Genomic DNA, 19,504 nt, shown 5'->3' with positions numbered 1-19,504 from the left:
TTATTTGGCAGCTTGATCTTAGTGAGACCTCAATTGAGTTTGATTGTCAGTGTTGCTAAGGAACCTGTTCAGCATTGTTGCTTAGGTATGTGCTCAGTATGAATCATCGTCTTTAGCAGAGTTATGGTTCCTGATTGTTGGTCTTACCCACTCTTCATTCAGTGCAATAACTCTGTATACAGTTTTATGCAGATAACACTTTGAATGAGTTTGATTCTTTAGCAGTCATCATATTATCTGCCTGGTCATTTAGAGGAGTTGCAGTCCAACCCATTTTTTGTTTGCACTCAGTATTTTCCATAATTATTTTTTTATTTCAAGAAACTTTTTTTTTTCCAGCTCTGTAATGATATAACTTTAGAGTAGTGTGTTTATCAGCTTCCAGTGCTTTTATTTAGTGGAGCTATATCATTTTGCTAGTGTCCTGACTGCTGAATGCTGGACCCACGTTTTTTGTGTATCTTTCTATGCAACAAGAGAGGTCACGAGTTTGGTTCTCTTTGTGTTTTATCATGAGCATTGTTTCCTTTTGCACATGTACCATGTTACTATGTAGAGGATATTTTTTTCATCCCTTAATACCAGATATATTTATTCCTGTGGTCTTAAATCTGCTCCTTGCAAGAATTACAAACTTTACCACAGATATCCATCTCATTTGTCCAGTTGGGTTTCTTTCTTTATAATATTTTGTAATAATTTAATTTCCTTAATATTTTTTTAAATTTTAAATTTAGTTTAAATTACCCTTATGATAACATAAAGTTGTATCTTGTGACTAATGTGCCATTATTGTTTCATATAATTGTTTGCTAGACCCCTAAGAATTCTCTTATGAAGAATAAGCATGTTCGGTACAAGTGTACTTTTGTTGAGGATGCCTTACCATTTTCCTGTTATTATTTGTAAGTTGATTGATTGGTCAAGATGTCAAAGGTTATATTATGCTGAAGCAATCTGAGTCAAGTCCATCTGACATGCTGGCCCATGCCTGAGCAAGGGAAATACCTCAATTGCATGCAGGCCCAGGCCTGGGCTAGAGTTAAACATGCACCCTTCTGATCATGAGTACAACATACCTCCTGCTAAGCCACTGCATTTCCTGTAAAAACGTTGCACCAACTTGTCATGAACATATGCAAAGCACTGCATATCTTGAGCTGAGACGCATCAGTTCCATTCGCAAATATCTTTCAATTGATGCCACTAAAACACTTGTATATTCAATAGTACTTTCAAGACTGGACTATTGTAACTCAATTCTGTCTGGTTCATCTCAGTATCTTCTTCAGAAAGCTCAAAACACTGCTGCGCTGATCATACTTAGAGTACCATGATCAGAGCACACATCCTATCTGCTTATTAGCCTACACTGGCTATCCATTCGATCCAGAATCAAACACAGAATTTGTTCTCTGTGCTACATTTCACTGATGGACTCCAGTCCAACATGCCTATCTGACCTCACCCAATGTGTACACACCAACAAGATACTTACTATACGCTCCTCTTCTGACAATCATATGCTCATTATTCCCACTACGAAAACAAAGTCATATGGATATGTTATAGGTGTTGTCAGATGTTGTAAAGCGCTTAGAGCTTCTAAAGATGAGGCACTATGCAAAGTCATTATTATTATTATTATTATTATTATTATTATTACTTATAAAGAGTATTTTGGGTTGTGTTTGGATTTGTTTGTTTTTTGTAAAGAGTGTTTGAGGTTGGGGTTTTGTTTGGATTTGTTTTTTGTAAAGGGTTGTTTAGTAATAAAAGTAATTTGAATTATAACGGAGACTGGATGCACAAAAAATATGATTTTGATAAAATAAACACTCAAGTATTCATCACAGTAAACGTTTTTATGGTTTTCTTACAAATAAAAACTTGTTGAATTTTGGTACCTCCATTTCTATATACCTTTGTCGTAATTTCTCTTATTCAAATTTTAAGCAGAGTTTCCAAGTTCAAGTGCATGTATAATTTGTACTGGAAAAAGTTAATATATATGTAGTTTTAAACTCTTGCTTAATTGTCTTTTTCAGATCCTTGAAATTGTTCTTTTGGCTCGTGATGAGTGCTTTGATTCTGACACATGCAGCAAAAACATATAGTAGGAATAATGACTGGTGAGCTGTCTTCAGTTATCTGCCTCATTCTTTTACTGAAGAAATTAGTCAAAAGCAGAGAATGGTTAAACTTAAAAAGATACCCTCAAAATTAAGATAACCTGCTAAATGAAACTACCTTGAAAATAATTGATTTTGTGAACATGTAAGTTAACAAATGGGAGAGAATATTATTTCTTCATAGAAGAAACACACAAGTTTTAAACTGTATGTGATAATCTTCCTGTAAATTCAGGTATCATTTTTCATATTTCTTCTCAGTGATGGATTTGCAAGTGATGAACATTTTCTAATTTGTCACATTCTTGTAAGATATGTCAAACATGTGATTTCTCTTGCTTTGTAAATTCATGGATTGGAACAGTCACTATTGTTTCCACAGTTGAATGTTTGTGCATAATGAATTCACCAAACATTCATTGCAAAACTTGTTACTAATAAGCAAACATACAGTTTGACATCTTTTCCAGTGCTCTACATAGAAATGTTTTAAGGATTTGGAAATGGAGAGAAATGGACATCTGAGATATATCATGCGTCATATTTGCTCTATTGGGGCACTGTTGCTTGCTCATTCGTATTTTATTTCTGATCATCAGTTTACAATTAAAAATAAAGAAACCTGTAAAAGTGTTACATTTTAGTTCTTGATTAAATATTGTGTATGGAGAAATTTAGGCAAGTTTTCATTCTGCAGCTATCACTGTTTAGTAAAATTACACAACAATTTAACCATGTGGAAATGAACAGATTAAAACATTATCTGTCATTAAGTTCCAAAATCACAAACAAATTAAACATGTTGAATATTCAAAATAAGTAAAGTTATGAAAATATGGCACCTGTAAGAAAGAAAAAATTTAATGGACAATGCTGATGTATAATAAAATTATTCTTTAGTGATCGATTGACAACAAGGAAGTAGGTAAAGTTTAAGTGAGAAAAAGGGTATACTTGGCCTTTACTTGGATATTATATCTCATAATGGTCCATAAATTATTCATGAAAACTAAAACCATTTTTATATATTATATAGGTTGGACAAGGAAATTAAATTCTTGCAATGAATATACATCATAAACTTTATTTTGTTTGTGTACCCACAGGAAGTCTGAGTATACCATTTTCCGATCAGCCCTGAAAGTGAACCAGAGAAATGCCAAATTATGGAATAATGTTGGCCATGCTTTGGAGAAAGTATCTAAGTTTGAAGAAGCTCTTGAATACTTCCAAAAGGCAGTTAGGTAAGTGAATAAAACTGATAACAGAAAATGTCTCACTTTCTATTATACAATATTGCAAACTGAATTCATTTCTATTCATGGTTTTCATGGATTTTAAGGTTGCTACAAGCTGCAGACATAAAGACCCCATGAACAGTTGTTAACCTTTGAGGACATTAGAGCAGCCTTCCATAATAAGATAAGATTAGAAGATAAGATAAGAATTCTTTATTTCAGACTACAAAGTCCATACCTCTGAAATAAAATATAGATATAAATTAAAACATTGTAAACATAAACAAACATATATATTATACATACAAGTATACATCTACATCTACAACTATTAATTGTGCTATGCATTGTTAAGAATTAAATTAAATGACACAATTAAATAGTAATTTGTTCCATCTACTAATTCAACAGTTTTTATAACAATGAAATTGTTATCTATTTCTCCCAAGACATAAAATTAAATGTTATTTAAATTCATTCATGGTATGTTAGCTGATAAATCATTGCCAACCTTCCACTTATCAACTGATAATTTAATGGGAATAAAATTATCAAAGAACGTTTAAGTTTTTTTCCAGTTTCTTCAGCAGTTAAGGTTGTTTTACATGGTATTGGTTTTGTTTTATTAACAAGCCTATCTCTTGCATGTATAATGTCACTTCATCAATTTGCTAAGTAAAATGATTTAAGATGCTATAGACTTTGGAGACTATGTTTGTTTTGGGGCAGTGTCCAGCCAGATGATATCGGAGCCCACATGAATGTCGGAAGGACTTACAAAACCCTCAACCTATCTGTGGAAGCAGAGGCAGCATTTCGCAGGGCCATGAATCTCTTTCCTCCTGTCATACCAGGTAATCTAGCATCATTCATGGACTTCTGTTTCTGAGTTAGTGTTTGTTCATTTGTCCATCAGTTTGTCTCTCTTTGTCTAATTAATAAATCTTTACGTCTGCTTTTATTTCAAGATCTTGGTTTCAGACTGTTTTGATGCATTTCTCTCTCAGTGTCTTTAGTGTCACTCTCTTTCTGTCTGTTGTGCTATGTATTTCTGTCTGTCTCTCGCATTGGTCCCATTCTTTCTCATTATCTCTCTCTTTTCATTTTTTATTTCAGCAATATCTATACAGAAAATATGTTTCTCTCTACTAATTATATGTTTAATTTCTTTTTCTATTAGCATGTTTATTCTTTAATTTGGAAAAAACAAATAAAACCAAGGATAAGCATGTAAGATTTTTTGGGTTCAGAGGTCAGACTCTTAGTTTTGTCACATTAGTGTTTTGAGCCTTTTTTATTTCATCTTTTAAAGACTATATTTCATTCAAACATATATCCTATCTATTAAAAGACGATGATTCCTTTCTGTACAGGTAAAAGCTATACAACAAGAGTTGCACCCAACCATCTTAATGTTTTTCTGAACTTGGCTGCTTTAGTGTCCAGGGATCCGAACAGATTAATGGAAGCTGATGATGTGAGTTATTGTGATATTAAATCATTTTGAAAATCTGCAACCAACTTGTCTCGTTTGTGATAAATATTGTTTTTAAAAAAAAATACAAAACAATTTTAACATGCGTTTGACTGTGTCAGTTTTTGATTTGCTGGACAAAATAGCTGTTGTACGTACTCGCTTGTGTTCCAGTCCAACAGCAAGCAGCATAGAACCTGATCTATCTTCATATAATGCACTGACAGATTATGTTCTGTGACATTTTGTCATGCTCATTGCTCCCAGTAAACTGGTATACCCAGATTCATTAACACTTTATGCAATCAGAAATCAGGGTTTGTGCAGTTTGCAGATAGAGCCAACTTATGAGTAAGCACGAGGGTAACTGGGTTCCAGACAAACATCATCATCATCATCATCAAGCATGTATAATACTCATCAATACTTGCCTGATACTGGCCATATTGATGTTTTAAATACATTAATGCTTAAATAATGCAAACGTTGCTGACTGATGTAAGAGGCTAGTGTTAGGACTGATCGGCCTGGTACCAGGATAATGTGACTGGGTGGGACATGGTGTTACATGTCTGCGGCATGATGCCCCAGTGCTAGACATCGCTATAAACTGCCACACTGCAGACTACACACCAGTGTGACTGAAATTTTTTTAAAAGACACCTAAAACTCTAAAACACACACAAACACACATACTCACATATACGGTAAGACTCGACCTGCTTGGAACTTATGTTATACATTCTCTTGTTTGCAACCTTGAAAAACTCAAAACCACCTTAAACTCAAATTGAAAACATATGCCTAAAGTATGTCATATTTTCAAAGTTTTATTGAATGTACATATTCAAATATTGTTTATATGTCATTTGGTGAGACATTTGTTACTAAAATGAGACATTTATTACTAAACTGAGACATTTATTACTAAAATGAGACATTTGTTATTAAAATGAGACATTTATACTAAAATGAGATATTTATTATTAAAATGAGACATTTGTTACTATGAGACATTTATTACTAACATACAAGACATTTATTACTAAAATGAGACATTTATCACTAAAATGAGAACATACAAGACATTTATTACTAAAATGAGACATTTATTACTAAAATGAGAACATACAAAAATCTGATAATGTCTTCTTAAAGAGTACTTTGTAGCATATTTAACAAAAATTTTACAAGATGCATTCTTGGATTTGGTTTTTTTCTGGCCAGTGTAAGCCAGATGTCTTGGACCTATTTTTCTACTTTTTTTATGGCTGTGTCTTATTTTGATTTTTTGAATGTCACCTGATTCATTTGATTAATGAGTTGACTTTGAGTCGTGGAGAAATCTATAAGTTTCATAAAGGGGTAAAAAAAAGGGCTAGATTTTGAGGTGGACTACAAAATACCTTATAGAGTTGCTTAATAAGTTGAGCTATCATAGACCCTAATCTACTACAGCATAACATGCCTTCAGATCAGGGTCTATATTGTTTGCTCTACTAATTACTCCAAACAAAAGCAAAACTTTTGCAATGTAGATAAACATGGAAACATGTCATGGTCATGTAAAATGATTAGTTTATTTTTACCTGTTCACATACATCCTTAACAGCTGTTGATAAATGATATTATTATTTAAGGATTATAAATACATTGGATTAAACATGCATGGAAAAAAATTAAATTCTTTATATGTTTGCTTTAAAATATTGTGTATCTGATAATTTGAATTGGAATGGTGTAATGGATTTGTTATACAGTTTCAGTATATGCTCTCTCTCTCTCTCTCTCTCTCTCTCTCTCTCTCTCTCTCTCTCTCACAGTCACAAAGTGATGATCAGCTTAGTAACTGCAAGTAAAGTAACTGAAGTTTCAGTTTCATGTTTTAGACATAGTGTTATCTATGAGAAAATTGCCAACCTCCTGAAAACATAGTTTTTTCTGTAAGAAAATTGCCAACCTCCTGTAGACATAGTGTTATCTATGAGAAAATTGCCAACCTCCTGAGTTGTAAAAATTAAGACATATGGAGTCAATTTATACTGTTGGTTCACTATAGTCAAATTATACAGCACTATTCAGCACATTAAATTTGATCAGTTTACTGCATTATTATTAAACCTAAACCTGGTTTTTCCCTTGAAGCACATTTGAATCATTAAACATAACCACTGTGCAAAGATATTCTTAATTTTTCAGCTGCTGAGAACTGCGGTTAACATGAGGCCAGACTATGTAGAGGGTTACATCAATAGAGGAGATATAATGGTCAGAATGAATAGGTAGTTTGAAGAGAATTTATTTCCTACAGTGGGTATTTCATTGATGGGTTGCAGTTGTAGCTATTAGGTGAATTTAAATATTTCTAAATTAAATTCTGCTTATTTCTTCCTTGGCATACTGTTTCACACAATTTGAGCTTTACAGTCCACTTTTCAACTATGTGTGCATATAAAGTCCGGAATTTCAATAACAATCAAAATCCCTGTTTTTATACAGACAATTTACTGCCTGAATGTGCAGTAATATAATTTAATAGTTTTGAAATCTCCCACAATATAAAAATGTTTTTACAGTATCTAATTTGCAATATTTGCAGAAGATTTAAAGACCTTTAATATAGTGTATGTCTGATGCATAAAATTATTTCTTTGCTTTTTTAATTTATCAGTACTTTCAATTGTTTATAAAATATTATATTTACCATTTTTTACTATTTCAGACTTCAAGATGCAATAGAGCAGTACGAGTTGGCAAAAAAATATGCCCCTGATAATGCTGATGTTCACTATAACGTAAGGAAAAATAAGCATCTTCTGTCACGGTTGATGCTCATCACTTGCATCTTTAATATCTGTCATCTGTTTTTAACCCTGACTGTCATAGACTATAGAATGGCCTGTTGTCTGTTGTCCATCATATTGGGTCTGTTGTTTGACATTCATTTGTCTGTTTTTAACCCTGACTGTCATAGACTATAGAATGGCCTGTTGTCTGTTGTCCATCATATTGTGTCTGTTGTTTGACATTCGTTTGTCTGTTAGCACAAGTTTGTTGTCTATACTTCTCGTAAAATGCTTTGAGGATTGCCATGAAACTTTATCAACATTCATCCCAGTGTCCAGTTTGTTTTCAATGAAAATGGTGCTGCTCGGAAATCCACCACAGTAGCAATCTTGAACAAAAAATTAGTGCTACTTCTCAGTGAAGGTCATCTACTTGGAATTTCTGTCAGAAAGGTAATTAATGTTATATAGTTAGTCTTGAATGAAATTGGTGTCAGTGTCCTCAAATATGAATGCCACAATGAACATATTGAAAATCTTGTCACTAATTCTCCTGAATTGATAGTTATATAAACATGGTTTGTTTGCCAGAAGTCTTATAATGGTGTCTGATTTGTCCTGTATGTAAAGGGTACAGCTCTTTTATCCAGTACTGATACCACAGTAGCCAATTTAAAAATCTTACTGCTCAGTAATATCAGATATGGTTTCAGCACTCAGCAGTTCAGAAGAAAGTGTCTTGAATTCTAGAAATGTCTTTTTGGACAGTAGAACATCAGTCGCATCAGTGGACTCTTGTTTCCTGAATTTTGATGATATTGTGATTGGCTTATCTTATCATTTTTAATATTTTGAATCATTTAAAGTTTATATTATCTGGACAGCTTATACAACAACGTTGTTTCCATTCCGTAATGTCTGATAGCAAGTGGATTCAAATTTATTTTATTTTCTAACTGAAACTATAGTTTGACTTAACTTAAAAGGCACCAGTATTAATGAGTCATCTTTCCTGAACAGCCAGCTATTTAAAGCTTTTTATACTTAAATTATTGAAGAAAGAACCATCAATTAAGCAACCAGATGCCATCAAAAGACATATTTCCACTTCCTGCTTGAGATAAGTTTGATTTTTTTATTGTTAAGTACAAAATTATATTTTTATAAGAGTACTTTGCTAAGACCACTCTGGTGGCCTGGTGGTTAGAGCATCCACCTCGGATGTGGGAAGTTGTGGGTTGGATCCCCGGCCGAGTCATACCAAAGACTTACAAAAATGTTACTAACAGCTCCCCCTCTTGGTGCTCAGCATTAAGAGGTTAATGTTAGGACTCATTGGCCTGGTGTCAGGATAATGTGACTGGGTGGGACATAATGCTACATGTCTACGGCCTGATGCCCCAGTGCTAGACATCACTATAAACTGTCACACTGCAGACATAGGAGCAATGTAACTGAATTTTTCTTTAAAGTTATATTAAAAATCCAAATCCTATACACACACATGCTGTACTATTCTCCTTCATATAGTCTTGAAAAATGTTTCCGTTTGAAGGGTTGCATAAAAAACTGTGATATAGTTTATTTTATCTTTGGAAAGAACTTTGAGTTTGCTGAAAAACTAGAATTTTTCCCAAAAGGTTTTGAATATGTCTGAGAGAATAAAAAGACATGAATACTGAAAAATATTACTTTTTTAATTCAGAATATTTTGCAATTTATGTAAAATGAATAAATAAAATGAAATTAAATTGTGAGGAACAAATGAACACAACATGATAGTTAATAAATGTCTCTTTGTAATAGTTGTATACTAATTACATACTGTTGTCTTTTGCAAATTTTTTTGATTTGTTTATGTAATGACAAACAAAATAACATGGAAATGTTTTATTTTTGGTAAGAAATAGAACTTGAAGCCTTTGAAACATTCTTGAAAAACTCTTTGGGACTGTGTGAACCATGCTACTTTAATGAGACTGAGTAATACATTTAATGAAGAAAGGGAAATTTTTTATTGCAAACGATGTTTCTTGAGAATACTTGCCTGATCATGTTACAGTAAAGCCCACCCATACATCACCGCAATGTGTGCACCTTTATTAGGTCTTGCTGAAGATTTAAGTATACATTTATAACAGTATCTTAAATGAGATATCTCCAATAAATACTAGTTTTATAGCCAATATACAGTGTGACCCCGCTATAGCACACTCCATTATAACACAAATTTGGATATAACATGGTCATGGTGTGGCTCCCAAAATTTCATATACATGAATTGTACACGAAAAAATTCTTTCTTAAAAGTACAAAAATATGTAAAAACTTTATATAGATTTTGGGGAAGAGATCGCGTATGAATAATACAAGATGATTGTGGCATGGCTGCTGAAATTTTGTATGTATTTTTCTTGTACACAAAAAAGTAGTTTTTTCTTCTTAAAAGTATGAAAAATAACGCATACAAAGTTTATTTTAGGATCACTTATGTCTTTGCCAATGTCGCAAACTTGGAATGTTTTTCCTTATTGGTGGCAAAACATACCATGTGATGAATTTTTTTTATTGCTGACATTGTTGGCTGTTTAAACTTTTATATAAAACCATTGGTTTGGAATGCAGAAATTCAGAGGCCCTTGAAAGGAAGCCTCAAACTGGATATAAAATGCACTGAAATATATCTGTTGTTACATAAACAAATTCTTTGTCCATATTGACAAACCATCTAAACAGTGCATTGTTATATTATAATCTGTTTATCTTGACATCTAGCATGAGTACTGTATATTGTGAAATATCCATTTTTTTGTTGTTGACATTTCTGGTAATGGAGATCAAGCAGATGAGATATTATATCATAATCTATCTTTCATCAGATTTTCGGCCGCTCGCTAGTAATTAATATATTTACAAAGACTGACATTTGTATATGAATGGTAAGTAAAATTCCTCTTCTTTTCACTCAGAATTAAATCCTTCAATACACTCACATTTTCTGTAATAATCCCTGTCATCAAACCTGAACAAATGTGTCTCTGTTGTCCATTGACCCTTTGTTAATTTTCAGATGCATGCGTGGAAGGCAGCAGCATCATGCTGCTGCCACAAATGTAAAAAGAATAAAAGAATAAAAACTACATCTTACTTATTGGTTTATTTAATAGACAATGAGGGACAGTAACTAGAATAGTGCAAACGATGGCCAATTCCTTTTTAAAAATGTACCCAGATAAAATAGTTTGCTGAAATTTCAAAGGAAACATATTACCTTTGAAGACCGCTTGTTATGAAAACGTACTCAGCAAATGGAGAAAAAAAATCAGTCTCAATCATGCAATACAATTATTTGATGTTGCCACCGCAATAAGAAATGAACATTTGTTTGGTACTCCAAAGCTTTCCTTTAGCAGTGACTTCAATAATGCGTGCACCCTTCATCAAAGAAAGCTTGCTACAATCTTTCAGTATAAACAAAGAACTTTTCATCAAAGGAAGTCAGTACCAAACTTAAATAGAAGTGATGGAATCTGATGGATTTTTGCATTTTCCAACGTGACGGGAACACGTTAACTGTGCCATAAACGTTTTCTTTTTGTAGGGAAAAAGTTTATGCTTACGAATGCTACCAACGGTGGCTTAAAACGCAAACTAACTTTCACTGATTTGGGACGTACTGAAAAGTAAATGTGCTTCATCATTCAGTACGTGATTGTGCTATATTTTCCACTGAATTCAGACCAATATGACCTGTGACAAAATTATTGAATATTTTAAAGCTGTGTATGTGCATAATTTCAATGGAATCACTTGTATTGTGGATTCAGTGAATATGATGAGGTTCGCGGGTGAGTACACGGTGTTGATACTATTCATGCTATACATTAGACATGTATATATAAACAGTATTCACGTATATGTACCAATTCGTGGTTCTCTAAATAAAGTAAACTATCATATGTCTTCTCATTTTTCACTACAGGTGTATTTCTCATTTAATATGCATCAATTTATGATAGTAACCGTGCCGGTGAAGCATGTAATTTTCTGCCCGCATTTATTACCTACATCCCCTCCCCACAATTTTTGTGTGGGTACATGCATATTTTTCTTCTTCTAACTGACCTGGTTGCTTATAACACTTTTCGGTCTAGAACACGGTCGGGTTCTATGGCTCACAACTACCGTGTTATAGCGGGGTCACACTGTATATAGATTGGTTAGACAAAAGTTTTCATGTTTTTGGAAGGTAGTGGAAATTTAATTCCTAATAATAATATAACTATTTCTTTAGATATCTAATTTAATTCTTTAGTTTGTATTTCTACAAATAAATTGCTTGACAGTAGCCTATTATTTCCACCAGTCTTGGTAGCCATTAGAGACTGCCTATAATGTTACAATGTCAGTTTGTTTACATACACTACACAGCAGCTGAAATTCTCAATTGTAGTACTTCCATCAAATACACTGGTCATTCAAAACTTCATCCATTCATTAAAAGGTTCTACATAATATCTCCATTACACAACACCCTTATATAGTTTTGATCACTGTTTCTTAAGAATTGGCTAAATTGATCCTTGTATGTGCAGCTTAAATTTATTTTATTTTATTTTAATTCCTGGCTGATAAGAACTGATCATAACCTGGTTTTATATTAGTATATACCCTTAGGTTATTTGTTCATGGGTTTTGTGTATTGCATATTCCTCATTTTAATACATTCTTGTTTCAAGATATATCCACTTAACGTGATAATCTGATGATTAATTTTTATGTGAAATGTTTGAATCAAATTAGTTATACATTTTACATTAAGAAAATGCACATGTTCATGTAAATCTCTTGAAATTTGTCCAATTTTAATTTTTCAGCTGGGTGTGGTTTATCTTGAGATGGGAAAACCTCAATTGGCCTATCCCAACTTTGAAGAAGCCTTGAATTTTGACCCAAATCATTGGGTAAGATAGTACATAACTTTACAGTAATTTAATGAGGTTATAATTGACAACATAAAACACATAACTATTCAGTAATTTCATGAGATTGTAATTGACGACATGTAATACATAAGTTTGCAGTAATTTCATGAGATTGTAATTGACAACATGTAATACATAAGTTTGCAGTAATTTCATGAGATTGTAATTGACAACATGTAATTTATTAAGTATGCACTACTTTTCATGAGGTTATATTTGACAACATAAAACACATAACTATTCAGTAATTTTAGTGAGGTTGTAATTGACAAGATGTTAAAGTTTGTTTTATAGTTCAGACCTTGTACTCTTAGACATTTGAATACATAACTTAAACTCAAAATTTGAAAATCTCAAGTCTGTAACCTTGATTATAATAATATTACAACTTCAGAACTTTCCAGATTTTATTAACTTGTATCCATAAATGCTTAATTCCTATGACATAGACATGCTTCAAGAATTTTATCTAATTTCTGTGGGTTTTGAACTTGAATATTGCACACCAGGAAGTTTCTGAAATACCGGACAAGGATTTCCATTGTAGTGATAACCATTGTGCATAAACTTTGTTTATGTATCCGACATTCAACCTTTACAAAAATATATTCCTGCAGTTACAAGCATACAGGAAAAACATTGATGGGGGCAATTTGTTTATTTTAGTAGTCAAATAAATTCTGCATTCATTTGAAATAAGAAACATTACTTAAGGGCTTACGTATATGTTTGTCTTATCAGCAATCCCTTTATAATTCTGCCATCATGATGCAAGAGAGTGGAGATCCTAAATTGTGGCCAGAGGCTATGAAAAGGTTAGTGATTGTAATTGTATGCATATGCATGAGTAGAGTGATTAAAGCATTGTAATATCTTTCATGTTTAATTTGCATAATGCACTGTCAAGATCAGGGTCTGTATTATTTTTTCTACTCGTTACTCCACATAAGCTGCATAGACATAGATCTTATGGGCCCCAAGTGGTCTAAAGCACTCATCATTACAGATCACTGCCATCTCACCTCTGTCTGTATGGGTTGGAGTCTTAGGCTTGGCCAATGTGGTTACGTAAAAAAGCTCACCAGTAGCTTCTCATGGGTCAGCGGTTCTTTCTGGGGTTTTTCAGGGTTCCTCCTCTACCATTTATACTGGCTGCCATTTATAGCCTATATGGTGCTGAAAAATGGGTGTTAAACCCTACAATAATAACATAGATCTGCCTATGGATTATGTGTTGGCAGATCAGTGTTGATGTGTTTCGTATTGGGACTTTACAAATAAGTGAGTATATATGGTACTAAATTTATTCAAATAATCTGGGTTCAGGATTGTGTTAGGTACAGTACTGGGGCGCAGAGTGGTCTAAAGCGCTCTTCATTACAGATCACTGCCATCTCACCTCTGTCCGTGGGTTCGAGTCTCGGATTCGGCTAATGTGGATATGTGAGAAAGCTTGCCAGTAGCTTCTCGTGGCTCTGTGGTTTTTCTGGGGTTCTTCCTCCACCATTAATACTGGCCACCATGTATAGCCTATTGTGTGCTGAAAAATGGTGTTAAACCCTACAACAACAACAAGGTACAGTACTAAACTTGTCAGTTTGGCTATTCCTTTATGTTCCCCTCATGAAATGATAACGGGCATAAGGAGTTAATCATCTCCAATCAGTACATGCCTTTTATTCTCACTTATAAGTAGAGTCCAACTGCAAACAAAATAGACCCAGATCTGCCATCACATAATTCACTGACAGATCAGGGTCTGTTTAGTTTGTTCTAACAGACTGCATTTACCCAGATCTGTACATGCATTACATGACAACATGTCTGGGTAAGTACAGTTTGCAGATGGATATGTAAGCAAGTATGCACAGTATGTGTTTCTGTCCAGTCTGAATGCATGCACCAAACTCATCTTGGGGGTTTCTTGCTGTGGTGAAAAATACAGAGCAGATCTGGTATATGTGAATTCTGTTTCTTTTGATGCAGACTGACACTCCAGAAATAATCTTGAGAAGTTTTAGGACAAACTACTGTACCAGCCTGTATTATTTTTAATTTATCCTGCTGATATAGCCTTTTAAGAATTGTTTTGAGTAGAAATTTTGATACAGTCTGCTGCTGTGATGGTTAACAGTGGAGGGTATGTCATTATACCAAAGAATATCCATGGAACACAGAGGATTTAGTGCCTTCATATATACAGAAAATCTGGTTTCTGAACACTTTTGTCTGGAAACTGGTTTCTTACATGGCTTTAAAAGAGGCATATCAATAAAGAAATTGTTAAGTTTCTGGAGCTTCAGATCAGATTTTTGTGTTTCATCAAGTTAGATCTTAAACTATTATGAATTTTTGAGAAAAATAAAAATGGAAGAAGTTCTCATTAACAAATGTTGTCTTGTTCAGTGGGGTTTGGCTTTCTAGTTTGTTTCAGTTTGAAAGTGATAATTGTGTACTTGAAATTTGTTTAGTATTTTCATTAATTATGAAGGACAATATACAAGAATTGTTGTTTTCAGTAATTTTTAATAAGGAATGTTTTAGATTCTTTGTTTTCGTTTATTATCTTATGGCCTAATTGCAACTTGACACTGTAGATTATTATTCATGTAGTTCAAATTAGCGGCAATTCCAAGGTATTGTTTGTCATTAGAAAAGCAGTTTAATAACAGAATATAAAACTGCTTAGGTTTATTGTACTCTCATCCCCTCTCTTACAAGGCCAGTCCTTCTGCAGCTGGAAAGTGGCCATGTAAGAAGGGTCCCTTTCTAGAGAGGGACCACACATGGAAAGTGGCCACGTAAGAGGGGTCCCTTTCTAGAGAGGGACCACACATGGAAAGTGGCCATGTAAGAAGGGTCCCTTTCTAGAGAGGGACCACACATGGAAAGTAGCCATGTAAGAGGGGTCCCTTTCTAGAGAGGGACCACACAGTTTTGATTACATAATTATGAAAAGCATAATTAATTTTAAAATATTTAACATTTTCATGTAAAAATCTATAGACATGTTACAGAATCAATGTAATTAGTCAGTCACATTTTAAATAATTATGAATAATCATTAATTATGGTGCAAAAACACCTTGTCAGTAAAAAAAGAAGGTACAACCGTATTGCTTTAACTGTCATTGCAGCTGTAGAATGTTATTGACAAAGTTTATTTGAATCTTTCTGACATTAAATTTCTCAGCAGTGATCAAAGGACTCTCCCTCTTTTCATTGTATCAAATTGATTTCAATTTTCCTTTGAAGCAGAATGTCTAACAAAATGTTAAACTGTTTGCAAGTGTGTGTGTGTGTGTGTGTGTGTGTGTGTGATTTGGATTTTTAATGTAGCTTTAACAATTTTTCAGTCATATCACTACAGTGTCTGCATTGTGGCAGTTTATAGTGATGTCTAGCACTGGGGCATCATGCCGCAGACATGTAGCTAGATTGTGTCACACTGACTTAGCTGGACAGTATTGTGCTTCTCATTGGTTCATTTTTGTCCTCTTGATTATTTTTTGCGGTAATAATGGCCAGTAATTATCAACATAGCAAGACCTAACATAAAAGGAACTCATAGTAGGAATAAAAGCCAGTAGTGATTAAAGTGACAAAACCAAACATCAAAGAAACTTGCAGCAGTAACAAAACTGAACATATAATGAACACACAGCAGAAATAATGGCCAGTAATTAACAAAGAGACAGAACCAGATGTGTAAGGAGCATGCATCAGAAGTAATACCCCATAATTATCCAGGTGACAACCTAAAATCAAAGGACCTTGCCGTAATAATAGGCATTAATTATCAGCGACAAAATCTTACAGCTAAGGAACTCACAGCAGTATTAAAAGCCAGTAACTATCAAAGTGAAAAGACTTCAGATATATGGAACTCATAGCTGTAAGGATAATCAGCATTACTTACCTGACTGATTGTGGATATTAAAGTTAGGGAATTTATCAACATTTTGGAACAAATGTGAAAGTGTTGAATTTAGAAATCAAAACTTCTTTTTGAGATTTGTCTTAAAAAATCCATTTACCTGGCTGCTCGTCATGGGTGATTTTGGCAGTTTTTCATTAAAATACCAGTCACTGATCATGTTAGAGGGATGGCCATCCTAGAGGGGGACCTTTGAACTCAAACTTCTCAGTGCAAAGGGTGTCTGACCACATAAAGCACGTGGCTGCTGGTCGGCAGGGGGGGATTCCATTAGAGGGAAAACAGCATTATATACTAGAGTAAATGTATGAACTGTAAATGATTTCATTAGACTGAATGCGAATGATGTGGATTCATCTTGGTGTGATGTTTCATGCAAAAACATAATTTGCTTTAACTTTTGCCCAAAAATTAAATTCCAGGATTTAATATCAGTACACTTTTACCTTTCAAAGTATGCATTATAAAGTTGGAATTAAAGTTTTAACTATTGCCCAGCATGGCCAAGTGGTCTGAAGCACTCACTTTTACCAATCACTGCCATCTCACCTCTGTCCACATGGGTTCGTGTCTTGGGCTCAGCCAGTTTGGTTAGGTGAGAAAGCTTGCCAGTCAATTCCTCTGGGTCAGTGGTTCTTGCTGGAGTTTGCCCTGGTTCTTCCTCCACCAGTTACACTGGCTGGCATGTATAGCTTATCATGTGCTACAAATGATCTTAAACCACAATAACAAGAAGATTTAACTAGCAAATTATGTACACCTAATATCAGGGTTATTCCTATGCAATTTAAAAACAACAACAATTAATGTTATATTAGCAGCAAAAATAATTTGTATCTCAATTGTTTCGGTATCATTTGAATGAGGTTATCATGGTCATCTTGCATATGCTTTCATTGATATCTTGCACTAGTTTATTTTGAGAGTTGGCAGTTTACTGCCAATAACAAATGTTTGCAGGATACTGTCCAGAACAAGCATTTGCAGGATACTGTCCAGTGCAAGTATTTCCAGGATAATGTCCAGAACAAGTGTCTGCAGTTACTCATTAGAAAATGTGTCTGCAGGATACTGTCTAGAACAAGTGCTTGCAGGATGCTGCCCAGAACATGCATTTGTAGGACACTGTCCAGAGCAAGTGTCTACAGGATACTGTCGAGAACAAGTGTTTGCAGGATACTGCCCAGAACATGCATTTGTAGGACACTGTCCAGAACAAGTGTCTGCAGGATACTGTCTAGAACAAGTGTTTGCAGGATACTGCCCAGTACATGCATTTGTAGGACACTGTCCAAAACAAGTGTCTGCAGGGTAATGTCTAGAACAAGTACTTGCAGGATACTGCAAAGAACATGCATTTGCAGGAGACTTTCCAGAACAACTGTTTGCAGGATACTGTCCAGAATAAGTGTTTGCATGATACTGTTCAGAACAAGTGTTTGTAGAATACTGCCTGGAAGGAGTATAAGTGAAACAAAAGCTTTGTCCATTTTGGCATATACATTTTTGGGGGTTTTTTTTACCTTCTTGTGTTATGACAGTATATGTCTATAGAACTTTATTTTGAATTCATATATTCTCAGGTTGGAGAAGCTGAAGAAGAGGGACGTTAATGACCCTCAGGTTTACTTCACATTGGGAATGTTAAACATGGATATGAAAGATTACAGTGAAGCAGAGCAAAACTTCAAGAAGGCACTAGAGGTTTGTTAATATACAGTGTGACCCCACTATAGCATGCTCTGTTATAACAAGAATTCAGATATATAGCATGATTTTGGTGTGGCTCCTCAAATTTCATATATATGTATTTTTCTCATACATGAAAATTTTGTTTTCTTTCTTAAAAGTGCAAAAAGTAGTGTGTAAAAAGTTCATTATCATTTAGGGGAAGAGATTGTGTATAAATTCCAATATGAAACGGTTTTGGCATGGCTTGTACAATTTCATGTACATTTATTTTTCTTCTTAAAAGTATGAAAAATAACTTGTAAAGGGTTTATTCATTGATCATTCTGGCTTTGCCAGTGTTGCAAATTCTGAATTATTTACCTTACTGGCAACAAAATATACCATCTGACAAGTTTGGGGTTTTTTTTGGCAACATTATTGGCAGTTTAAACTTTTATATACAACCTTGGGTTTGGAGTACTGAAATTCAGAGGCACCGTGAAAGGAAGCTGCAGACTTGATATAAAATGCACTGGAATTTATTTATTGTTAGATAAACAAATTCTTTGTTCATATCGTCAAACAATCTTATTCTGACATCTGGACTGAGTACTGTATGCTGTGAGATCTCAACATTTTTTTCTTCTTTTTTTTAACTGTTTTGACATTTTTGTTAGTGGGATCAAGCAGAAAAGGCACTATATCTCATAATGGATCTTTTGGACAAAATAGCATCGGACTATCTGCCACGCGCTAGTTTTTAATATATTTATTTCGACTGACTTTTGTATGTGGATTGTAAGTAAAATTCCTCTTCTCATCTCTCATAGCATTAAATCCTTCAGAATTCTGATATTTTCTTTAGTAATCCCTGTCAAAACAGAACACCTGTTGACCTTTTTTTTAAATTTCTGATGAATGTGGAAGGCATCACTCCACTATCAGAAATGTCACAAAACAAACACAAAAAATGAGATCTACTGATAGGCATGCTTCTGGGACTAACTACAATTGAACAACTTTTGATGGCAGGAACAGTAAGTGCTACAGTTGACCAAATGACAGCTAATTCATTTTGTTTGTCAATGTACAACAGAAAAAAATAGTTTTTCTGAAACTTTAAAGAAAACTGATTACCGTTGAAGCACAGATCGTTCTGCTTAAATACTAAGCAAATGACAAAAAATATTCAGTCTCATTGTTCTACAATTATTTGATGTCGCCTTGCCACTGCCTTCCAAAGCTGTCCTAGGTGGTAACTTCAATAACATGTGCACCCTT

The 19,504-nt window shown here is 33.9% G+C and overlaps 1 protein-coding gene across 1 annotated transcript in view; it reads left to right on the top strand.

Moving 5' to 3' along the window:
* LOC149786620 (protein O-mannosyl-transferase TMTC3-like) overlaps positions 1 to 19,504 on the top strand; it is an 81,198-nt gene that overhangs the window by 41,511 nt on the left and 20,183 nt on the right. Inside the window, exons 10-18 of the mRNA XM_089977133.1 lie at positions 2,049 to 2,132; positions 3,239 to 3,376; positions 4,100 to 4,224; positions 4,744 to 4,847; positions 7,044 to 7,126; positions 7,567 to 7,639; positions 12,508 to 12,594; positions 13,357 to 13,430; positions 18,136 to 18,256. Coding sequence (XP_089833259.1) covers positions 2,049 to 2,132; positions 3,239 to 3,376; positions 4,100 to 4,224; positions 4,744 to 4,847; positions 7,044 to 7,126; positions 7,567 to 7,639; positions 12,508 to 12,594; positions 13,357 to 13,430; positions 18,136 to 18,256 — 889 coding nt within the window. The remainder of the gene's footprint in view (positions 1 to 2,048; positions 2,133 to 3,238; positions 3,377 to 4,099; positions 4,225 to 4,743; positions 4,848 to 7,043; positions 7,127 to 7,566; positions 7,640 to 12,507; positions 12,595 to 13,356; positions 13,431 to 18,135; positions 18,257 to 19,504) is intronic.

This window comes from Sinohyriopsis cumingii, chromosome 12 (assembly GCF_028554795.1).
Source record: "Sinohyriopsis cumingii isolate HCF-2022 chromosome 12, ASM2855479v2, whole genome shotgun sequence".
Classification (NCBI taxonomy): Eukaryota; Metazoa; Mollusca; class Bivalvia; order Unionida; family Unionidae; genus Sinohyriopsis; species Sinohyriopsis cumingii.
Note: the sequence above shows the minus strand (reverse complement) of the source record. Positions and strands in the feature narration are given on the sequence as shown.